At 54.9% G+C, this 21800-nt stretch overlaps 6 protein-coding genes across 6 annotated transcripts; 3 read left to right on the top strand and 3 right to left on the bottom strand.

Moving 5' to 3' along the window:
* Positions 1-325: 325 nt before the first annotated feature.
* MFIFM68171_02513 (RNase III domain-containing protein) lies at positions 326-840 on the bottom strand (the record flags this gene model as incomplete). The annotated part of the gene is made up of 2 exons (XM_071057935.1): positions 326-579; positions 633-840. The coding sequence occupies 2 exons, from the start codon at positions 838-840 to the stop codon at positions 326-328; spliced, it is 462 nt and encodes a 153-aa protein (XP_070914036.1).
* A 3426-nt stretch (positions 841-4266) lies between these two features.
* On the top strand, positions 4267-7656 carry MFIFM68171_02512 (Ankyrin repeat-containing domain protein; the record flags this gene model as incomplete). Its single annotated transcript, XM_071057934.1, has 4 exons — positions 4267-5347; positions 5395-5445; positions 5498-6924; positions 7093-7656. The coding sequence occupies 4 exons, from the start codon at positions 4267-4269 to the stop codon at positions 7654-7656; spliced, it is 3123 nt and encodes a 1040-aa protein (XP_070914035.1).
* A 1358-nt stretch (positions 7657-9014) lies between these two features.
* On the bottom strand, positions 9015-9904 carry MFIFM68171_02511 (uncharacterized protein; the record flags this gene model as incomplete). Its single annotated transcript, XM_071057933.1, has 3 exons — positions 9015-9125; positions 9190-9738; positions 9794-9904. The coding sequence occupies 3 exons, from the start codon at positions 9902-9904 to the stop codon at positions 9015-9017; spliced, it is 771 nt and encodes a 256-aa protein (XP_070914034.1).
* Positions 9905-10456: 552 nt separating this feature from the next.
* On the top strand, positions 10457-11760 carry MFIFM68171_02510 (Enoyl reductase (ER) domain-containing protein; the record flags this gene model as incomplete). The annotated part of the gene is made up of 4 exons (XM_071057932.1): positions 10457-10513; positions 10565-10935; positions 10995-11409; positions 11464-11760. 4 exons carry the CDS (start codon positions 10457-10459, stop codon positions 11758-11760), a joined length of 1140 nt encoding a protein of 379 aa, XP_070914033.1.
* Positions 11761-14367: 2607 nt separating this feature from the next.
* sed5 (Integral membrane protein SED5) lies at positions 14368-15654 on the bottom strand (the record flags this gene model as incomplete). Its single annotated transcript, XM_071057931.1, has 7 exons — positions 14368-14406; positions 14465-14570; positions 14622-14687; positions 14750-15042; positions 15103-15270; positions 15327-15376; positions 15429-15654. The coding sequence occupies 7 exons, from the start codon at positions 15652-15654 to the stop codon at positions 14368-14370; spliced, it is 948 nt and encodes a 315-aa protein (XP_070914032.1).
* A 1884-nt stretch (positions 15655-17538) lies between these two features.
* On the top strand, positions 17539-20717 carry MFIFM68171_02508 (uncharacterized protein; the record flags this gene model as incomplete). Its single annotated transcript, XM_071057930.1, has 2 exons — positions 17539-17576; positions 17648-20717. 2 exons carry the CDS (start codon positions 17539-17541, stop codon positions 20715-20717), a joined length of 3108 nt encoding a protein of 1035 aa, XP_070914031.1.
* Positions 20718-21800: the final 1083 nt, after the last annotated feature.

Genomic DNA, 21800 nt, shown 5'->3' with positions numbered 1-21800 from the left:
GGACTGCGTGATGGAGACTAGGCAAATGTGACATCCCGACATGTTTCCCCGGGTGCCAAAGCCGCACTAAGCAGCGACGGGCCGGCGGAGATGCACAAAACAAAGGCGTTAGCAACCGAGCAGCCTACGGCCATAATCGTGGCACAGCAAGTAACAGTGCGGGAAGTCTGCTCACCCAAGCAACGCAAACAGAAGTCCAGAATTGATGCCTTGATCCAAAACCTCCAACGTCACCACTTTCTACTCCGAAAGCCGGTTTGAGCTTTACAACTGCTCTGCCATCGAACACTAGTCCAATAGCAGACAAGTCGACAGTCCTTGGCAGCTAGCTTAGGCTATCCCAAAAGGGCTCAGTGATGCCCAGAGCTTCAATTGCCTCCTGCACTTGAGAGAAATTATTTTCCGAATCGACCCAAACCGCACCTATCAAGGCCTCGACGGTCGAAGCTAGAGTAGTCCGCGGCACCTCCACATTTTTGGCAGTATTTTTGGTAATGCTTCCGGCTATGCCAAGCTGTCTCCCAAGAGCCTCGAGGTTTTGATTTGACCCCGCCGCCGCGAGAATGTGGCCGCTCTCAGCTGGTCGGGTTAGTATAAGTCAGGCTAACAGACATGTTTATGGCTACATGTACCTGTCTTGACTCCGTGGTCGTACGATCTGACGGCGACGTCCAAGCGAATAAGTGCGTCTCCGATGAGGGCGAGAGGCTTGTTCCCTTGCACATCGCCATCGATTCCTTTGCGCATAGACGCCCCGGCTGCTAACGTGGCCTCATAAAGGAGATCCGGCCTCCTGAAATGGTAACGAATGAGGTCTTGGATCTCGGCGTGATTGGACATGGTCTGCTGCCCCGCAGAATTGACAGGGAAAATGGGGAAAATGGGGAAATGGATCATGTTAATCATTGCGGGTGGGGCCTTGGCTGGTGGACCCTTCGCACTTAAATATCCCTCCACCGCCTGCCGCGCCGACATCCATGACATACAGTCGTGACGTAACCTCCACCCTGTACACCTAGTATACGCCGACGATTGGAGCAATCGAGAATCATCGGGAAGCTGATTCCAATGAGAACTGTATAAAGTAAAGCTACGAGAATATGTCCGGTTGCTCTGACCTCTCAACATTACCCTACGAGGCCTTTTATTCCAAGTCGATTGATCCAGAGTAAGGTAGATTTATGGAGGCACAAAAACTACCAGTCCCAGTCGACCCTGTGACTCCTGGCTCCCTAGCGGCCACGGGACCTAGCTAAGGGATCGCGCCTAAGGTTATCTGTAGCCTGATTAAACGATGGCGACTGTTACGGTGTTTGGTACAACGAAGCTGTCCTCTAGGCCTTGACTGAAGTATGACTAGAAGGTATATATCGTAAGTATTTCCTTCTCAAGTTTAAGCCTCGGTGCGGACTAGATAGCAGTTTAACCTCGATGAAGTTGAAGCGAGCGATGATATGACGATTCGAACACCTGTAAAAGTCTGGTGTGCCCAATTTTCGCCCTCGAGTCACCAAACAAGATACCTACCTAATCAATGTATTTTCTCCGTTCAGGTACACATTAGAGACGGCAATCGAAACAATGCTAATTTATACGCCAGTTTCCATCTTCGGATCAATCTTTCCAAGCACTCGCTCTGGCCTCACCTGCTTCTTCCCCCAATCCCAGAAAACCCACAAGCCAAGCGTAAACAGAGACAGCGGGACCGCGAGCACCCAGTAGATCCAGAAAAGGCTAAACACCGTAAACCCATCTTCCCCCCCGTCTTGCGCTCGCTCAAAGTGGAAAAATGGCGTACTGAAAACCGACTGCGAAGATAATGTCAGCCAAAGTGTTACATGCGCGGTAGATCGGCCAGCTTTACCGAGATAAAGGTAGCGGGCAAGAACGTCATCGTGATGACAGCAATTGCCTTCATCGTCGTGGTCTTCTTCTTTGCCTCTTCTCCTATCCGGACTTGAGTTTTACTGTCCCGTTGCGCGGCGGTGTGGAAGGCCTATAGCTTTTAGTTAGCTCGGCATCATCCAGAGGCACGGATAATGTGCAGTCGCAGGCACGGTAACTGAATGCCATCGTGCCTGACATGTCCTATCTAATATGCCGACCTGCCAGATATCGTCCTGAACTAGACTCAACGGGCAGATCTGCCTTCTGGACTCTGGTCATTCTCACGATGAGACCGCGAGTACTTACCAAGAGTTTCGTTTTGAAGCCGCGCTTGATTCGACTCGGCTCGCGAGAGAAGGCCGTTAAGCAGACGTAGCGTGAACCTGAGGAGATTATGATTCTCGCGCCAGGACTTATTACTTCGACCATGCGCTGCCATGAAGTCTTGATGTTGTTGCTGGAGGTCTTTGACGGACTCCAACGCTACTGCCAGCGCCTCGCTAACGTGGATTGCATGCCTTGCGATCTCGTGCAACAAGGAATAATCAAGTTCTTGCTGACGCCCCTGCCGCATCTTGGTCAGCGTAGAGACATGACATGGTCGGCTTACTTCACCGTACCGCCTCCCAACGGCATATATGATTCCTTATCGACCAGACTAAGTTATCGTAGAGGGAAACTAGCTGGTAGAGGATGACTATGAAGCCAGCGTATGGATCAGAGAATTCGAGTTTGTAGGCGCCAGACGTCAACGCTGACTGAACCGAGACTTGGAATGCGCGAGGAAGATCGAAGCATAGTATTGATGTGTTGAAAGGAGGCATCCACTGAACGAAAAACCCCATTTCGTACCATTCCCAGCCGTAGGGAACCGTCCCAGAGCCATGGATCGGAAGGATTGAATTTGGCGGGGTTCCCCTTTGGAGATTTGGTTTCTGCCATGCCGCTGGGTGTCGGATGAAGCTGCGCTTCGGTCGCAGGCTCTCATGCGTTTGCTTCACGACGAAGCGAGACCAGTAATCTAGGGCTGTTAAAGTTATATACCTCAATGCCACAAATTGTATCTAAACGTACTCTACTGTGCAATACCACCGTCGCCGTCAAGAAAGGGCTCGCAGCCTGAGAAGCCATTCGACTCGAGACATACTCGGTCAAACAGGGATGGCGGAACTCCAAATTTACTCAGCATAGCCCTCAGAAGCACGTCCGGGGCGTTTGCTATCGCTCTCAAGGATACGAAGCTGCAGACTTGTCAGAGTCCTGATATACTTCGTTCAGTCTCACGACATACATAAGCCGTGCCCGCGGGCGGTCAGAACTTTACGATATATTTTAGCAGGATATCGGGGATAGAATTCCAGAAAACTTACCTCCAAGAGGTGATCCCACGTTGTAGTTCTCACGTGCCAAGTATTAACAACGGGAGTGACTTCTACGTACTTCTACGTCAATGTTGAGACCAGACATAGGGTCGCTAAGTGCTTATTAATCTCTAGAGTTTTGATTTCTTCCATGGATATATCTTCGGAATACCGAGGTGTTTTGGTGCGAAGAGCGCAAATGATATGTGTAGGAGCTCAAGGGAGCAGGCCAGGGCAGTAAGACGCCCGAATTCCCGTCAAGACGCCCGACGATGAGGTGCCATTCTGCCTGCGGCTATGCAGGCTGCGCCACTGCCCGATGGCTGGGCCCTGGCAGTCCGTCTGCGCATCCATTTCCCGCGAGTACCTCCAGTAAATCAGCCACGAGCAGTCCATCCGAAACTTTTCATTGGGTATTTCAGGCTACCCCGCTCTTTTTTTCCCCAGCCGTTGCTATCAATGAGTTGCCAAGCTCTCATTGGGGGAAGCTGTCCCCGGATCCCGCCCTCCGCTCAGAGCGCGGGACTTACCGCAGTACTGGATTGACGCCCAGGTGGCTGAATTAACGACCGAGGGTCCCATGTTGCTCAGGCTGCCCCCGACCGTCCTTGGGTAGGCACCCAATTCCACACCTTTTTCCTACACTTGTTGTTCGCCCTACTTGAAGGCCTCCCTTGCGTGGAAGATGCTCTGCCTTTTACCAGAGTGAACTCTATAAGCACGTATTGTTTGACCTTGCCTGGGGCTGCGGAAACCTACGTACCTACTGTTGTGGTTGTCTGACCCTGTCCGTCCTGTCCATCTTGTCTGTCTGGCCACTGGCCGTCCTCACCATTTCACTACTTCTATGGGATCGAGTAGGTACAACTACATACCTTTCCTTTTCCTCGACTATGGATCTCTTTTGAACTCCAATTTATACTCCATTTGAGATCCCGCAGTGTAATTAAAGTTTACCCCTGTTTCTTAAAGCCGTACGATTAACCTAAGCTTCTTCGATAGGATAACGATCCTCGCTATGGCCTCCGCGCCCGGTACTGCTCGGTATACTGTCGGATGGATCGCGCCTCTGGCATTGGAACTCACTGCCGCGGTTGGAATGCTGGAGGAATATACAACACTACAAGTCCCCGACGACGATACTTCCTATCATGTGGGGCGAATAGGGGTCCACTACGTTGTGATGGCTGTGTGCCCGATGATGGGCACCCAATCGGCTGCCACAGTACTCGCCAACATGCGCCGCTCGTTTCGGAACATTAAACATGTTCTTGTGGTTGGGATTGCCGGAGGAGTACCGTGTCATAGCCCCGATTTGACCGAGCAGATTACATTGGGCGACGTCGTCGTTAGCATCCCACGGCAGGGGAAAGCGGGGGTTGTCCATTACGAATTCGGCGCATGGGAGGACAAGAACACACTGAGCGTCAGGGAGCATATGCTTCATCCGTCTTCTGCTCTTCTAACCGCGGTACATAATGTCCGGATCGCCCACACGAGGTCGCCGGGAAGCAGGATTCCGGAATATCTACGTGGTCTTCGAGGAGGCCTCAACGCGCACTCGCGGCAAGCCTTCGAAGATCCCGGGGCTGAGCATGACCGTCTCTTTGAGGACAACTACCCCCATTCAAACAGGCAGAAGCTTTGCGAAAAGCTTTGTGACATGACACGATCAAAGCGACGTAATGATCGAGGCAGCAGCGCAGCGCGGGAGACTGACTCCCCCCGCATCCATTATGGCACTATCGGCTCGGCGAACACACTCGTCATGTCAAGTGAGAAGCGCAACGAACTTCACAACAAGCATGGAATCATCTGCTTTGAAATGGAGTCCGCCGGCATCATGAGCGATATCCCGGGTCTGGTAATCCGGGGAATCTGCGACTATGCGGATTCACACAAGAACAAGAGGTGGCAAGAATATGCTGCCGCAACGGCGGCGGCGTACGCAAAAGAGGTGTTGTTGCTCGTGCCAGCGGGCGGGAGAATATCCTCTGTTCTTGATGACCCAGAAGTTCAGCCTGTCCAAAGAAAAGTGCCGACGACGTTTCAGCCGGCGGAGGCCCACGTTTCCGCGTCGACTCCTTTCTCTAATTACGGTACGCCTCGGCCGTCACGAACCTAGGCCAGCGCTAACATCCAATAGCTGCACCGTCTGGTCGCGACGAACAACAGGCTCGCTTAAAAGAGAAAGAGGGTTAGCTTACTTGTTTCCGAGCACTTTTAGCCTCGAAGCTGACAATGAACAGCCTGTCTGCAATCTCTCAGCTTCTGTGGCCTCGACGCTCGCCGGCAAGACATCGCCTTCGCCCATCTGAACACTTGCGATTGGTTCTTCGAAACAACCGAATTTCGGCAGTGGCGCGACCGCACCAATCTTCCAAGCCATAATGGAGTGCTCTGGGTCAAGGGAAAGCCGGGGTCGGGAAAGTCGACACTGATGAAGCATACGCTGGCACACTGCCGGCGGGCCTTCCGGAACCATACCGTTGTGGCATACTTCTTCAACGCTCGAGGCGTACCCTTGGAGAAAACTCCTCTCGGCATGCTACGTTCGCTGGTGTGGCAACTAGTCAACGAAGACCCGTCCATTTACGAACGCTTCATCCCTCTCTTCCGCGACAAACAACGAATACATCGATCAGAGAAGTGGGATTGGCGGGAGCCAGAACTTAGGGAGTTCCTCTTCTTAGAGACACAGCACCGTCCGTCAAAGCCGCTTGTCCTTCTTGTCGATGCGTTAGACGAATGCAGCGAGCGACATGTACGAGATGTTGTGAGATTCCTGGAAGAGCTGAGTATCAGGGCCACCCATGCTAATACCACTCTCAACATCTGTCTCTCAAGCCGCCATTATCCTCATATCAGCATGAAGACATATCAGGAGCTGGTCATAGAAACAACAGAAGAGCATAACAGAGACATTGCCACATATGTCCGCGACGAGTTGACGAAGCGGGATAAAGAGATTGAGGAATGTGTGCTTAAAAAGGCATCCGGCATCTTCATGTGGGTTGTGCTTGTCGTTACGATGCTGAATAAAGCATATGACGAGGGCAAGGTTGAGGCAATGCAGCAGAAGTTGCGCGAGGTGCCGGATGACCTCGATACACTGTTTTGGACGATCCTAGACAAAGACAACCCGGACAAGCACGAAACCATCCTGATGCTACAGTGGGTCTTGTTCGCACGGCGACCGCTAAAGCCGGAAGAGTTATACTATGCCATGCTGGCTGGCACGAGTACCGACAACCTAGCCGCTTGGGACGCATCAAGGATAACACCCGACGATATCCGGCGGCGCGTCATCAACTCTTCGAGAGGGCTCATCGAGGTCCGTAAAGGCAAAGAAGGGTCAGTACAGTTTATTCACGAGTCTGTCAACGACTTCCTCCTCCGAAATCAGCGGCTCCAGAGTCTGGACGCGGCGCTCAAGCCGAATCCCATTGGCACCAGCCATAATCGCTTGAAGGCCTGCTGTTTGTCGTACATTATGATGGTCCCACTGCCGTCACTGAAGGAGAGCGAAAATGCAACGAGCCTTAGGTCTCACTATCCGTTCTTGGAATATGCATCAAAGTACATTTTCTATCACGCCGAAGCGGCAGAAGGAGGGCATGTCGGACAGGCTGAATTTCTGCACCGGCTAAGAGAGGAACGTTATAGCTGGGAACGAGTAAGCCTGTTTCATGACACCTTCGAGTATGTTCCTCAGGAGTCTGCCAGAGGAGCCTCCCTGCTATATATATTGGCGATTCTTGGATGCCGTAGCCTTGTAATGATTCTTCTCGAGAAGGGCGCCGACGTCAACGCGCAGGGCGGAGAATACGGTACGGCGCTCCAGGCGGCTGCATCCGAGGGCTACAACGATATCGTAGAGATTCTTCTCGAGAAGGGCGCCGACGTCAACGCGCAGGGCGGATACTACGGTACGGCGCTCCAGGCGGCTGCATCCGAGGGCGACAACGATATCGTAGAGATTCTTCTCGAGAAGGGCGCCGACGTCAACGCGCAGGGCGGAGAATACGGTACGGCGCTCCAGGCGGCTGCATTCGGGGGCGACAACGATATCGTAGAGAGGCTTCTCGAGAAGGGCGCCGACGTCAACGCGCAGGGCGGATACTACGGTACGGCGCTCCAGGCGGCTGCATTCGGGGGCTACGATATCGTAGAGATTCTTCTCGAGAAGGGCGCCGACGTCAACGCGCAGGGCGGAGAATACGGTACGGCGCTCCAGGCGGCTGCATCCGGGGGCGACAACGATATCGTAGAGATTCTTCTCGAGAAGGGCGCCGACGTCAACGCGCAGGGCGGACGCTACGGTACGGCGCTCCAGGCGGCTGCATCCGAGGGCTACAACGATATCGTAGAGAGGCTTCTCGAGAAGGGTGCGACAAACCCTGTTTAATAAAGTAATTTGGGAAGTGCTTGTGACTCAATAGGGAGGGGTTTTTCAATCTCTCATTCTCTTCCTCTATTTTTTCTTTCATAGCGTGCCACAGTACGGGTGTGGGAAGACAGGTTGTTTTATAGGCTTACTTCATACTTATTATTGAGTGGCTGTGGCGACCGGGTGGCGGCGGGAGCCTCGAGAAGAAGATCTCTTCGCCACGATATTATTGACAGTTGCCACCGATCAGAGATGTATACAGTCTAAGCAACACAGCAAGTGGTTCAAGGACGTGAACGAAAGGGCCACTAGGGGCGTCGTTGATATATGATCGGAATGTGCCCGAAGTAAGCTCCCTCGACAAAGGCATGAGTCCGTCAATGGATACTATGTCGGATATGCGCCTATCCCGGCGACACCAGCCAGTGGCGAAGAGCAGGTTATAACCCAAGAGCAACCGGAGAAACTCCACCGACCAATGCCGTAGCCATTAGCAGCGTATACGTCCTGCGCTGCGCATGGTTCCGAGATTCAGACCAGCATTCTCCGAGTTCCGAGGGTGGGTCCTCAGGTCTTATTCCTTGCCCTTCCTGTGACACATTAACAGGAGAATATCCTTTGGGCTCTTAAGAATTAAGTACCTGGGCCGTTCGACCCGGGCGGCCCTTTGTGGATATTCGCTCTGGGCTTTGAGTGCATCTACACTATAACCAGAAAACAGCCGCTTCTCCCGATCCGACCTCTGCATGTTGACTGACCGAGACTTCTTTTGCACAACACACACGCCGCGTTTGGCCATCAAATTCGCCTCGCGAGGATGCCTTGCGAGATCCTCCTATCCTGTTGGTGGAGATCAACCGACCGACCGTAACTGCAGTATACGTCTGATTTCTATCAAGGCAGCTGTCTTACATGCTAGTACCTATTGGCAAACGAATTCGGTGAAGTGAGTAGAGCATACGGATCGCGGAGCGATCCTTCTTTTGAGAGTAGCTATATATCTTATTATATGACACGTGTCTATCTTCTCGTCTTCAGATACGAGCATCAGATTGCCTACCTTAACTAGGTAAATTGACGCTCCAGATTACAGTTACTTATTCCGACCATCAGGCTACTTCGACATTTCCCTTCTATATTGTTTGGCGCTGGTAATAACAATTGTAGTCGATATAATGCCTATAAAAACCCTAATGTTGAAGTTGTAGACATCTGCGTCTTGGGGTTCTGTAGTCTGTAATTGCAAATTCTTAGACAAGGCAATGACGCTGAAGATTCAGTAATCATAGTATATTTTATTCTTCTCTCGAGCCAATTCACCTCTGTGCAAGGTGGCCTGGCAAGCATTAATCCCATGACTCAGGGATAGTGATAGCTTACCGCCCCATCCACCCACCGTCAACGACGAGTACGTGACCGCTCACATAGGCGCTGGCTTTGCTAGCGAGATATACAGCGGTGCCTTTGAAATCATCGGGACTACCCCACTAATAGACAGCAGCGTTAGCATTCCAAGTAATAGCACTCATAAGATATTGTGGAGTGGAATACCCTTCCCGCCGGTATCCTCGCGCTGATGCTCGCCAACCGATCCGGGTCATTGAGCAGCGCGGTGTTCATGTCGGTCTCGATGTACCCAGGGGCGATGGCATTGACGGTGACACCCCGGGCCGTCCACTCGTTGGCGAAGCTCTTGGTGAGCTGGCCGACGGCGCCCTTGGACGCGGCATACGCGGGCACGGTCAGACCGCCCTGGAAGGTGAGCAGTGAGGCGAAGTTGATGATGGAGCCCCTGCGGCCAGTGGCAGGGGATTGATCCAACTCCAACATGTGGGCGCCGACATCGCGGCAGAGGGTGAAGACGCTGTTGAGGTTCACTTGGATGACTTGGTTGAAGTCAAAGTCGGGAAACTGCTCGCAGGGATGTCTCCGCTGGATGCCGGCGCAGTTGACGAGGATGCGGATCTGATGGCCGTCGGCAAGAATCCGGGGGACGAGTCTTGCGACATCTTCGGCCGAGCTGAGGTCTGCTGTGTAGACGGCAGCCGTGCGGCCGAGTTGGCGGATAGCGTCGCGTGTGTCAGTCGACGTTTCATCTCTCTAATCTCGTGTAAGCTTAGGGTACATTTGCTGGTGGAATTGGCTGCGGTTTTACCTGGACTAGCAGAATATCGGCTCCGGCTTCGGCCAGGGCGAGGGCAACCGCCTTTCCGATGCCTCGAGTTCCGCCCGTGACGAGAGCCGTGTGGCCCTCGAGCGAAAACATGCTGGCAACACTACCGCTTGTCGCCATCTTCCATATGGCAGCTTCCAAAGCGATAGTTCAATGAAGCTCGCTGACGTCTCTAATGTTCAGTGCAGCTGTGTAAGTGGGCTGGAGGGACGCAGTGCAACAATAGACAAGTGATAGGAAACGCGGGTATTGCTGTCCACTCCGAAAAATTACTTCCCAATTATATACCTTCGATTTATTGGATTGGAAAACCAGCTGCGATGCACTGAATCTGCTTACCAGCAAAAAGACACAGAGTCCAAGGTTGTGGCAATGGGGACTCGGGTCGGGGAACTGCAGCGCGCGGGGCTGCCCCACCGCCCCTCTACCAAATGAACACAACTGCCCCGCGAGATCGGGGGAGATTGGAAGATCGTGGGGGTACATCCGGGATCGATATCGGCGCCCCGTCCTAGGGCAACTGAGCGGAAGGTTGGACGGGTAACAGTGATCCAGTCCCGTTCCTTCGTCTCTGCTGTCGGTTTCCGAACCGTGACATTTCCTAATCCTACTTTGGCTCCTCGCCATCCCTTGACCACGGAATAGATGGCTTCTGGCAGAACGAACGCCTCGGTACTCCATGGAGCTCGAGACTTGCGAGTGGTAAGAGACTCTCCTTACGACCCCCCGAATCCACGTTGATACTCTTTCCAGGAAGAGCGGGACTTGCCTCCCCTAGGCCCAGACGACGTGCAAGTGGCCGTCAAGACAACAGGCCTCTGCGGGTCGGACCTGCATTACTTCAGCCACTACCGCAACGGCGACATTCTGGTGCGTGAGCCGCTCACCCTGGGCCATGAATCGGCCGGTGTCGTCACGGCCGTGGGGTCTGCCGTCGGCTCGCTGCGAGTCGGGGACCACGTCGCTCTCGAGGTCGGCCAGCCCTGCGAGCAGTGTGAGCTGTGTCTGAGCGGGCGGTACAACATCTGCAGGCAGATGAAGTTCCGGAGCTCGGCAAAGGCGTTTCCACATGCCCAGGGCACCCTCCAAGAGCAGATCACCCACCCGGCGAGGTGGTGCCACAAGTATGTCCGCCGGAAGCAGCCCCTGAGGGTGTTGATGCCTTTGTTGACACAGGCGCCAGGCTCCCACTCAGTGTCTCCCTGGAGCTAGGTGCGCTTGTAGAGCCCCTGTCCGTTGCCCTTCACGCTTCCGATAGGGCGCGGCTCCCGCCAGGGTCCACAGTTCTCGTCTTCGGCGCCGGGACTGTCGGCCTTCTCTGTGCCGCCATCAGCAAGGTGGTAGCACAGTCCAGGGTAGTCATTGCCGACATCCAGGAGGAGCGGGTGAAGTTCGCCGTCGCCAACGGTTTCGCCGATGCCGCCGTCGTTGTGCCCATGAAACGGCCCGAGACACTCGAGGCGAAGCTCGAGTTTGCAAAGGAGGTAGCTGAGACTGTGAAGTCGACCGTACTTGGTGGTAGCAGTGGTCCTGTCAGAGAGGTCGCAGCCACGTACGAGTGTACGGGTGTTGAGGCCTGTCTGCAAGCTTCCATCTATGTGAGTGTCCTGGGCGGAAGCCAGGCGGTGTTTTCTGACTGATGGTCATGACAGGCAACTGCCCCTGGAGGCAAAATCATGCTCATCGGCATGGGCAATCCCATCCAGACGCTGCCCATTTCGGCGGCGGCCCTCCGCGAAGTCGACCTGGTCGGTGTCTTCCGCTACGCCGGCACGTACCCGCGGGTCATTGAGCTGCTAGCCAGCCAGGACCCCAAGCTTCCAGACTTTGGGAAGCTTATCACGCAGCGGTTTGACGGCATGGAGAGCATTCCGCGGGCGTTTGACATGGCTGCCAGGGTCCGAGATGACAAGGGAAACTTGGTGCTAAAAGTCATGGTGAATATGTGAGGTATGTCTTCTGGGAGGTATGTAGATATCATTCACGGCATCCTAGACACTACAACACGGTCGCAACACCGGAGCAACTAGACCAAACACGATCAACACAATTCCCAATAAAAACCCTCTATTTCGTAACCTCTATCCCACTTGTCTACACCCCAGACCGGCCCGGGCCCTACGACTTATCCGGAAACCCAAAGTCGACCCCAAATGGCGGGTACACAAACCGCTGCAGCTTGCCCTCGCGCGTCAGCTTGTCCGAGTACTCGTTCAGCAACTTAACATCCTCGCCATCCAGGTCAATCAGGTTCATGTTCTCCTTGATACGCTCGGGCGTGACCGACTTGGCCAGGACGGTGCTGCCGCGGGATACTGAAGAGTAGGTAGTACATTACACGCATTAGCATCTTGCGCCCGACAAACGACACGAGAAAAAAAAAATCCCTGCAGGAGGGAGAGAGAAGGACGGAGGGAGGGAGAGGGGCGTACAGTGATAGCTCAGCAGGACCGTCGCCGGCTTGACGGCGTGCTTCTGCGAGATCTTGACCACGGGCTCCGCTGTGAACAACGGGCTGCCCGTGCTGCCCAGCGGGCTGTACGCCATGATGTGGATGCCCTTTTCCTTGCAGAGGTCGACAATCTCCTGCTGTGGGAGGGCCGGATGGTTCTCGATCTGGTTGACGGCCGGGAGGACGGTGGCGTGGGGAAGGAGTTGCTCGAGGTAGCGTTTGCTGTACTGTTTTGTTTGCTTTTACATTAATATCTCATGATCAGGCGGTGGGGAAGAGGAAGACAGACGTTGGACACGCCAATGGCCTTGGCCTTGCCGGTTTGGAGGACCTGCTCCATTTGCTTCCAGGTGTCGACGTGGTTGTGAGAGCGGATGATATCGCGCTCGCCGTTGGGGAGTTTGGGGAAGCGGTCGTCGTTTCCTGAGGGACAAGGTCAGAAAATTAGTTGCTGAGAATGCGGGAGGGAGGACGAGACTTGCCGTTAGGGTTCATCAACAACGGCCAGTGCTACAGCATTACCCCTTTCATGTCAGTCCTCCAGGCTGCCCCAAACCCCAAGAAAATAGCAATGCCGACATACCACTAGGAACAAGTCAACATAGTCTAACCCCAGACTCTTCAAGCTCTTGTCCAGCCCCAGCTCAACCCGCGTCGTGTACGTCGCCCACACCTTGGTCACGACGAAAATGTCCTCGCGCTTGACGCCAGCGGCGAAGGCCTCGGCCAAGCCCTGGCCAACCTCTTCCTCATTGGCATAGCAGTAGGCGCAGTCGATTAGCTTGTACCCCGATTTCAGCGCAAATGCGACGGCGCCCTTGACCTTGCCCGGATCAGATTGCCATGTTCCTGAGAGGATGGCTGTGAGCTAGGTGCTTCACGGTTGGATGTCTGGGCTTACCTAGTCCGAGGGCGGGAATGTCCTGGCCGGTGTTGAGCTTGAATGTCTTGTTTGCCATTGTGATGGTGCTACTGATTGGTCTGGATGTGGTGATCCTGCGAGCAATCTCCGGTCTGGTGGTGAAGACGATACAAGGCTGGATTCTCAATAGCGAGTGTATAAGTGGCCTCTGTGTCCGTACTGGCAGCAGCTTGGATGTATAAATCCTCGATGGCAAGAAGCAAGTCACGGGTAGACAACTGTTTTCCGCACGGAGAAATTCTCGGGAAGAGGAGCATGACGAGACCGGTGGAAGCTCTGGCGTGGCAGCTTGGAGAGAGCTAGCCACACGGCCTGCTGTTTCAAGTGGGTAACCTGACAAACCGGCTAAATGGAGCATCACCAAATGCCAATGTGGGCGGTGCAGCGGGACCCGAAGTGCACCGTCAACGGCCCATCTGTCGGGGCAGACAATAGGTTCCTGTACTGGATCTCAACTCTTCTAGAGATAGATACCGTAGTTCTCAATCGTTCTCTCAGCGGTAATCTGACCAACTCCGCCTTCTACATGTCGCTCATCTTCATAAATATCCAAAAGATTTCCTCGTCATGCCAAAAGGCAGGTCAGGCGGCTTCGCCAGGTGAGGTAGGTATCTTTCCTGGTGGAAGTGGGGGAGAAGCGCGGAGAGCCAGCCCCTCCCCCGCTCAGTCGGAGTCGTAACCTTCCAGGGGCAGAGTTGAGTCTCCATCTTCATCCTTGCATGTTGCAATGCTACAATAGGTGGAAAATTGGTTCCGCTTTCGAGAAGCCGACTGGACATGACCCGGGCGTCGTCCCTTGATTCGAGCCTCCTGCGGTGCTGCAAGGCATCATTGCTCGACATCTGCATCGCGACGAAGATCTCTGCGTGTCATGCAGAATATCCAATCACAGATGTAAGCACCGTAACCGAAGCCGCTCGTTGAGAATTCCCATGTCATTCAAGGCAGCCCGCTGGCTACCGACGGCTTTTCCCCTACGCCGTTTGTCATCTAAGTTGATACAAAAAGGACGCACCCCTCCAGCCCTTGAGGCGTCGAGCTGAGCCGACGCGATGCCTTCGTCGAACCTCGTATTACTAATGTATACCGTACCATGCGATAGTCTATCATGAGGCCGCCGCAAGTGATAAAAGGAGAGAAAGAAGGATTGTACAAAGAAGAGAAGGCGGCACCAAGGCCCATCTACCCGGCGATCAACACCCAGAGCAGGAAAAAGATCATCTATTTTCTCGGGTGTCAGCTTCGTCCTCGCTAAGACAGCAACGTGTGGCTCACTCACAAGAACACCAAACATTTTCGCTATGAGCCATCGATTCCCTGAGACGCGCGACCAGTAACGAAGTAGTTCTTTTTGCGCGCCTTCGACGTTGTCCACGACCTCCTCTCTGCACACGGGTTAGCGTGATGCCATGGATAACGCGCTTGGCTAGACGTACGTGTTTGCATCGATTCGCTGGATCATCTCGGATTGTTCGCTGACCATGGCGGCGAGTTGTCCGAAACTGTGAGCGTTGGTTAGCCATGAAACTTGCCAACTTCCATCTACAGATGTCCCTTGGCGTACATTGACCCGAGCTCGTTGATGGTCGACTCGATTGCCTCGATTGCCTGCCCCCGTTGTTGGATGTACGTGTTCTGGCCCTCCTCCATCATCTGCAACTGCATCTGTTGGTCTCCCATGGGGTTGAGCGAGATGAGGTCTGCTCCTGGGGACGGTGTTCCCCTATTCGGGGTGCCGTAGAGCGGGGACGCAGACTGTTGTAAGGATGCGTGCGCATGCTGTCCCACTGTCGAGACAAAAGCCTCGGTCCGTGATCTCGACGCCTGAATGTTCTTTGTCCTGATCTCCAAGACATCCTGCAGGAACGTGAGCACCTGGGTCATTGGAATGGGAAGAGCGCGGGCAAACCAGCATACCTTGAAATTCGCGCTGACATCTCCCAACTTCCCCTGCAGGAGCAGCAAGATGTTCTTGTTGTTCTCTCCTTCTTGGTCCGGCTTGGGGTGTAGCCGCTTTGACAGTGCTTGGAGATTCCGAATATCTTCGTTTAGGCGGGACAAGTCTTGCTTGATGATAAAGGTCAACTACCAAGCGTCAGCATAGCCCTTAGGACCCGTCCCATGGAAGCGCCTAGGCGTACTTCGTTTACTTCGACCGGGTTGTCGTCAAAGAGAGAGCGCTTCTTGGCCACTACGATCGGTCAGCATCAGCAATCGCAGGCGGGGGTCGTGGCGGGGCCTACGTTGCGCCAGCTTCTGGAGTTTGCCCATTGTCGCCGAGATTCCCCTGCCAATTTCTGCTGCGTTTCGCGCGAACTCTGAGCGCCGCGGTTGCCCATTGGCACCGGCCGCGTTCTTTTGCGCATCGCTTAAGAGTCTCTGCGAGCCAGGCTTTGCCGCCTGTTTCTTCTTGGCTGCTGTGACGATGTGGCGGAATTCCGCCGTGCGGTCGTTGATTGACACGGCCATGGCGACAGTTCTGTTGCCGAGTTGGACGTGAATGTGATGGCCGAACCGGCTAGCTATCGATCGCTCCCCAGGAGTGGGGAGACCAGAGGGCACGATGCGGGTTCGATGGTCGAAGCGCCGCGCGTGGCTTTGCCGAGTCGAGAAAATAACACGCGCCGCAAAGGATTGCGAAAATGAGAGGTCGTGAGAATATTAAAGGCGAATAAGGAGAATGAAGATGGTACGAACAGCTCGGCTGAAGGAAAGATCGGGGGACCAGGGCGTGGATGGGTCGGAAAGCTTGATGTCCGGCGTTTTCGGCGCTTGCGATTGATGGGAAACGTGGTGTTGTTTCTAAATAGGACGCTTGGACCGGAGCCAGTCAGCCCCTAAAGCCCAGAACAAGCAGGACAGTGTGTAGAGAAGCGGGAACTGTGTTTGCCCACTGTCGATATTTGATGTCGAGAAAGCCAGGGCGCGCATTCTGACCCTCCCGTCTGAGCAGGCGAGAGCCGAGTCCTCGAAAAATTGCACAGTGCAGTACACGTAGTCTCACCACATGTTATGACGGGTTGTATGTAGAAGCCGAAGGGGACTGCATGCCCCGTGCGAGACATGCTCGCATGCGACTGAGGCTAGTCTGAAAGTCTCTAGCTCATTTCTCGGGACGCGGCAGCGGAGTTGCTAGGGCATAAGATTAACCAGGGACAGCAACAATAATCGAATGCAAGTCCAGGAAGTTGAATACAAATGGATACAGATCCGCCATCATGTCTCTGGTTTCTTGGTCGGCCGTATAGTGTACGTAACAGTGTGTACAGTGCCTTGTCTGACCTGAAGGTAAGTGTTAAGCAGGGACCAGTTGCTAAAGAGACCGATGACGTGACCCCAGCACTCGGCCTGAGGTTGGGCAGCCCGCTGTGGTGCATCCCTATGTGGAAAGCAAACACAAACATATTCCTTACTACTTTCAGTATCTAATAAGAAGCGCAATATTTGCCCTGACCTCAATTATTGGCGGCGGCGGGATGGCCGCTGACGGCGGCTGTAACAATGACATAATTATCTCGACGCGGGCGCATGTGAGCAAACCTTCGGGGAGCCAACATTAGTAGGCTTCCATCGTCAGTACACTAGTGTGTAGAGGCGTCAGGGGTCCCCGGCTGCTGCTGTTTGCGTCAAAGGCGCAAGGGACAACGCCTCGTGGGATTCCATGTGTGGGGCCATAGCGTTGCGTCCCAGAAGTTCCGTCAAGGTGATGATTTATTGGCTGCCCGGTTCGCGTTCCGGCTGCAAGCATCTCCTGGTCTGAACCGTCTGTACCGTCTGCGTCGTCGGAAGCGCTCTGGGATGATGCTGGCCAGAAAGGTCGAGTCGGCAATTCTGCAAGGAACGGCCGCGATAAACCCATCCCAAGGGGTTTCGTCCTGGCCCGTGAAGCCCGAGAGGCACTGGCCAAAATAGCTAATTTAACTCCGCTTTAGTGCTGCGCCAGAGTCTTCTTTTTTTGGAGGAAGATCTTCGCTTGGCAATCGCGCCACGGCATCGAAGCCACTATCCTGATCCTTGCCAGCTCTTTTCTAGCAAGGATAACGAACCCCCAGGTTGGAAGACATCCACTCGCCCTCTTCCGTTTCTCGCGGCCTGGCTTGATCCATCCTTCGACGCGCCCTCAAGAACAGAGCCACGGTGGCGCCGTCCGGGTTGTGTTCGCCGTCTCATTTCTAGAGCGGTCGGTTATTCCCGCCGTGTCCTAACACCCGCCGTCTTTTGCCGCACTCGTACCGACAAGCTGCATCACCAACGCTCCGAGCACTCTGCTGCTCCCCTCCGAAGAATCCGTATCGCCCTGGCCCGACACCGACGACTCGAACGCGCGCATGCTACTGAGAACAGATTGCCGATATGGAGGGTTCATACGGAAACATCCTTCCCACCAGCAGGTCCATGTCAGTGAAACCCGTTTGCACGGGTCGCCGTCGAGGCCACTCCTCTAACTGAACCCGCTCCACAGGTCTCCGAGCATACCGTCGCAGAGTAGCGACCCTTACAGGATCAATGTGAGCCGGCAGAAGACGAAGAAGTGGGCGAACTTCAAACCCCAGAACTACGATGGCGATGAATGGGGTGCCAATTACGACGAACGACAAGACGAACCCGAGCCTCAGCCGCCGCCTAAGCCGATGGGCCCCCGCCTTCCGGCAGCACCGTCGCCGACAGAGAGGCAGTTCCAGCCGCCCGGAGTACCGCCCCTACAAACCAAGACCCAGCAGCACCCGCAGCCGGACGTTCCCCAGAGCGCCATGACGGCGTCTAGTGTGTACTCCAACAACCCCGGATACGCTCGCTCTGTGCTTTCGCATAGCTCAAGTAATAATTCTCCCGGCGCGCACAGCGCTGGCACTCTTCCTTCGCAATTCCCTTCCCGGCAGATGAGCACGGGGCTCTACGACGCTGCGGGTTCCGCCGATGCGGCGTGGCAGTCGCGGTCTAATCCTCGGCTGGGCGAAAATCCAAAGCCGTGGATGGAAGCGAGGTTGGCGTCTTCCCAGAGCGCAGGGGCTGTCGCCTCGTCGAACAAACCGCTTCCTTTCATCCGGCCCGCAGATGTCTATCGACGAATGGAAGAAGAAGCGGCAGCTGGACGTCCGCCATATGAAGGAATCCGGAAGCCCAGTGGCGGTCTCACCCCGGTTTCTGAGAGGAAGAGCGAGTACGGCATTGAACGGCTTCTTGACAGCTACGGATCTGACGAACTGGGAGCGGGGCCCGCCCCTGCACAAGATCAGACGAAATCGACTGTTCTAGGCGAATCCGCTGAGGTTGGGTCCCCGGAGAAAGTGCGGCGCTACTCTACGAGCCCAAAGCTTCCGGACGTAGCTCGCATGTCAGGCTTTGGCGAGGACCTCTTTTCGTCCAACTTCTTCCCCGATTCAAAGGTGCAATCACCCGTTTCGGGCAGTGCTCAGTCTCCGGTCCTGTGTGCGGTTGCGGAATCAGGGGATGCACCGGAGATGGCAGGCCAATCACCTGTCACGCCTAGACCGCTAAACGTGGCTTCGACATCGACTTTGGACACCGAAAAGAACTCTGGGGACGCCGGTGCAATGCAGTCGCTGGGTCAGGAAGCCGTACGTCCGCCATCATCATCTGATAAACCCGATCAGCCCGTTGGGCTGCCATTAGCCAAGAACCAGACCGCTGCCGCTCAGTCGGTACTGGGCGCTGCTGAGCAGCAACAGCCCACTCCAGACACGCAACGGGAGGCAACGTCATCAACAAAAGAAGAGTCGCTTATCAGGCCGTCTCTCCCGGGTGGCTGGGTTACCGAAACCCCAACTTCGCCTGGTGAAACCCCTGGCGCCGATTCTCGGCGAGGAACGCCGCTTAGCACTGCTGGACCGGACGCTGTATCATCAGTGACCGCGTCCAGCGCGCAGCCGGAGGTCTCCTTACTCCATGCCGATAAACCTCTACAACCAGAGCCAGAAAGGGCAGGTGATGCCAGTTCCGCCAAACGGAAGGGACAGATGCCTTCGCATCCCGTATCGCCGAATGTCCTGCCTTCACTTCGAACTTCGAGCCCGGCGCTAAGCACGAAACTCGACATACCTTCTCGGGAGGCCACACCCAAAATCCATGAGCGTGATGCATCGCCTAGAACTGAGTCCACCAGTGCACTACCGCCCGAGGCAGCTACTCCACACCCTGATATTACGCCGACAGCACCTCTGAACCCTCGTCGAGAATCACCGGTTCCAGACACTAGTGTAAAGGCCGTTGTGTCGCCTCCGTCGTTTGGGACCGGGGTAGACCTGGACGGACCAAGCACGTCTCCCGTCAAAGACAGCGACACGCTGAGTGAGGAGATCATCAAGTCTCTCAGCCCGGCACTATCAGCTGGAATGCTGGGCGGTCCCGGTGAAGGGCCTACTGCCGCTTATCACGCGGCCGCAGAGCCCGCTCGTGAAAGTAGCTACCTTGGCGATTTTTACGGCGACTACTGGGCGACGACCGAGGAACGGGTAGAGCCGGCTCCACTCGACACCGGCAAAGGGGGAAAACCTGAAAATGCGATAGAGACCGCAGCACCTTTCCCGGCCGAGGTTCCCAAAGAAGCACCTATCACATCGTCTGCTAGTGTTCCTACCACAGCTGAAACTCGGGACGCGGAAGTTGGCAGAGTCGGGGGACTACACACGCGGTTTTCATGGGAGGCCGGTTTGATAGCGAGCGATCCCACCCAAGCGCCGTCGTCAACGACAGGACCCGCTGTCGAGCAGAAGGCGCTCGCTTTAGAACCCGAAAACCCGATCGCTTCAGTATCAACCATAGTCGTGCCGGATACAAAGCTATCACCGGCGGATTCTGAGACGAAAACCGATGCCGCTCTTGCGTCTGGCCAAGGTGCAGCTAGAGGCGTTTCACAACCATCGCCTTCGCACGGTCTGGATGAACCCCCATCCCCCAGCTCCTCCGCGTCGGACAAACTTAGTGGTGCTAGAAAATTATCCCTTGTTGAAGAGAAAATCCTTTTTGAGGAAGTATCAAGTCCTCATTCCCGAGCTCCGCGCCTTGAGCAGCATCCTGCCGTTGCCGGGCCTCAGCAGACGCAACATGCTGTACCTCCACGTGCTCCTTCACCGAAGAAAGAGGTCTTCAACGTACTATCTTTCCGAAACATCATGGACATGGATACATCCTCGGAGCGAATCAAGCATTACAATGAAACCAGATCACAGTATTCTTCCATGGACACTGGTCTGGATGAGTGGTTGAAAGCAATGATGTCCAGACATCCAGAGCATGCCGATGCCGGTTTCCCACACACGGGGTCGTCAAACGGCCGGCCAGGCTCGCAGGGAGCGACGCCGACAGCGACCCAAGGTGGAAGGCCACCAGCAAACATACCCATGCCCCCCCATCATCTATACGGTTCGGGAGGGTTCGCGCATTCAAGCAACCAGGTGGGCACCAAGAGCAAAGAGCTGTTGATGGCGGCGGGCAAGGCAGGCAAAGGACTGCTGAGCAAAGGGAGAAACAAGCTTCGGGGAACCGGTGACAAGGTATTTTCCAGTTCATAATCCGCAACGCACCAGCATATAGTTTATAATCAATCAATTTTGGGACAAATCCATGCTTATACGACGTACGGATGATGGCAGCGGGATTGTCAAAGGAGGTTTTTTGGATGGGTTTGGGTTGGGTTGGGGGAGGGGGAAAGGCGGTTTGAATCAACAGCATATCTGTGTAACCAAGTTGATTGTTTTCCTTGCCCATTTAGTCACAAGCTACGATGACTTGGCAACGAGGCAAAGAGACGCCAGGAGGATGAAACAAAAAATATTAAGGATCCCGTGTTTTTCGAAGCGGGAGTGCACATGTCTCGGAGCCTCTCCCGCACGGATGGGCGTTGTCCCACGGTTCTGGAAACAGTGGTGTTCCATTGTCTTCAGGTCAAAAAGTCCCAAGGTGGTGCCGACCCCAGTCAGCGGGGTTCTGCAGCCCCTGTGCCGTCCCGGCGCGGTTCCCTGAAGTCCCGGACACTGGCCGGGACTCCTCACTTCTCCACGTCGGCCGCAACAGTAGCCAGGATTATTACAGTAGCACATGCTTCGGTTCGTCTCCGCTAATAAACAGGCATGGCATGGCACGGCAGGGTGTTCAAGCGCCTCCACTTTTACCAGCTTGAGCAACGACTTCCAGCGGATCCCAACGCGAGGGTCCTGCAATTCGACGGCGGGCGTAGCAAGTTATGAACATCCAAACACCCGTCTCGTTGGTCTCGTTGGTCTCGTCGGCCTCGTTGGTCCGGTTGGTTCCGTTCGTCTGACCATCTCGGGTCGGGAAACACAATCCACGGAGAACAAGGCTACGAGCGCCACTCCCACATCGTCTTCAGCCCAGTGGCATCAGAAGGAGCTAGCGCAAGCAGCGGCTGAGCCCCTGTCCTGTCCAATCCCAGCCACGCTGACCCAAACCAGAAAACGGGGGGGGTTCTCGCCCAGCAATTTCAACACCCGCAGTCTGATGAGGAGCTTCTGCAGAAAACTTTATCACTCGCGCCCTCTCCCTCTTCAGCTTCCCGTAGCTCCCTTAGCTGGCGCGCGTGTCTCCCTTCAATTCACTCCCACTCGGGGGCCATTTATCGCGCCACCCGCCCCCAG

The sequence above is a fragment of the Madurella fahalii genome, assembly GCF_045866475.1.
Source record: "Madurella fahalii IFM 68171 DNA, scaffold_1, whole genome shotgun sequence".
Lineage (NCBI taxonomy): Eukaryota > Fungi > Ascomycota > Sordariomycetes > Sordariales > Madurella > Madurella fahalii.
Note: the sequence above shows the minus strand (reverse complement) of the source record. Positions and strands in the feature narration are given on the sequence as shown.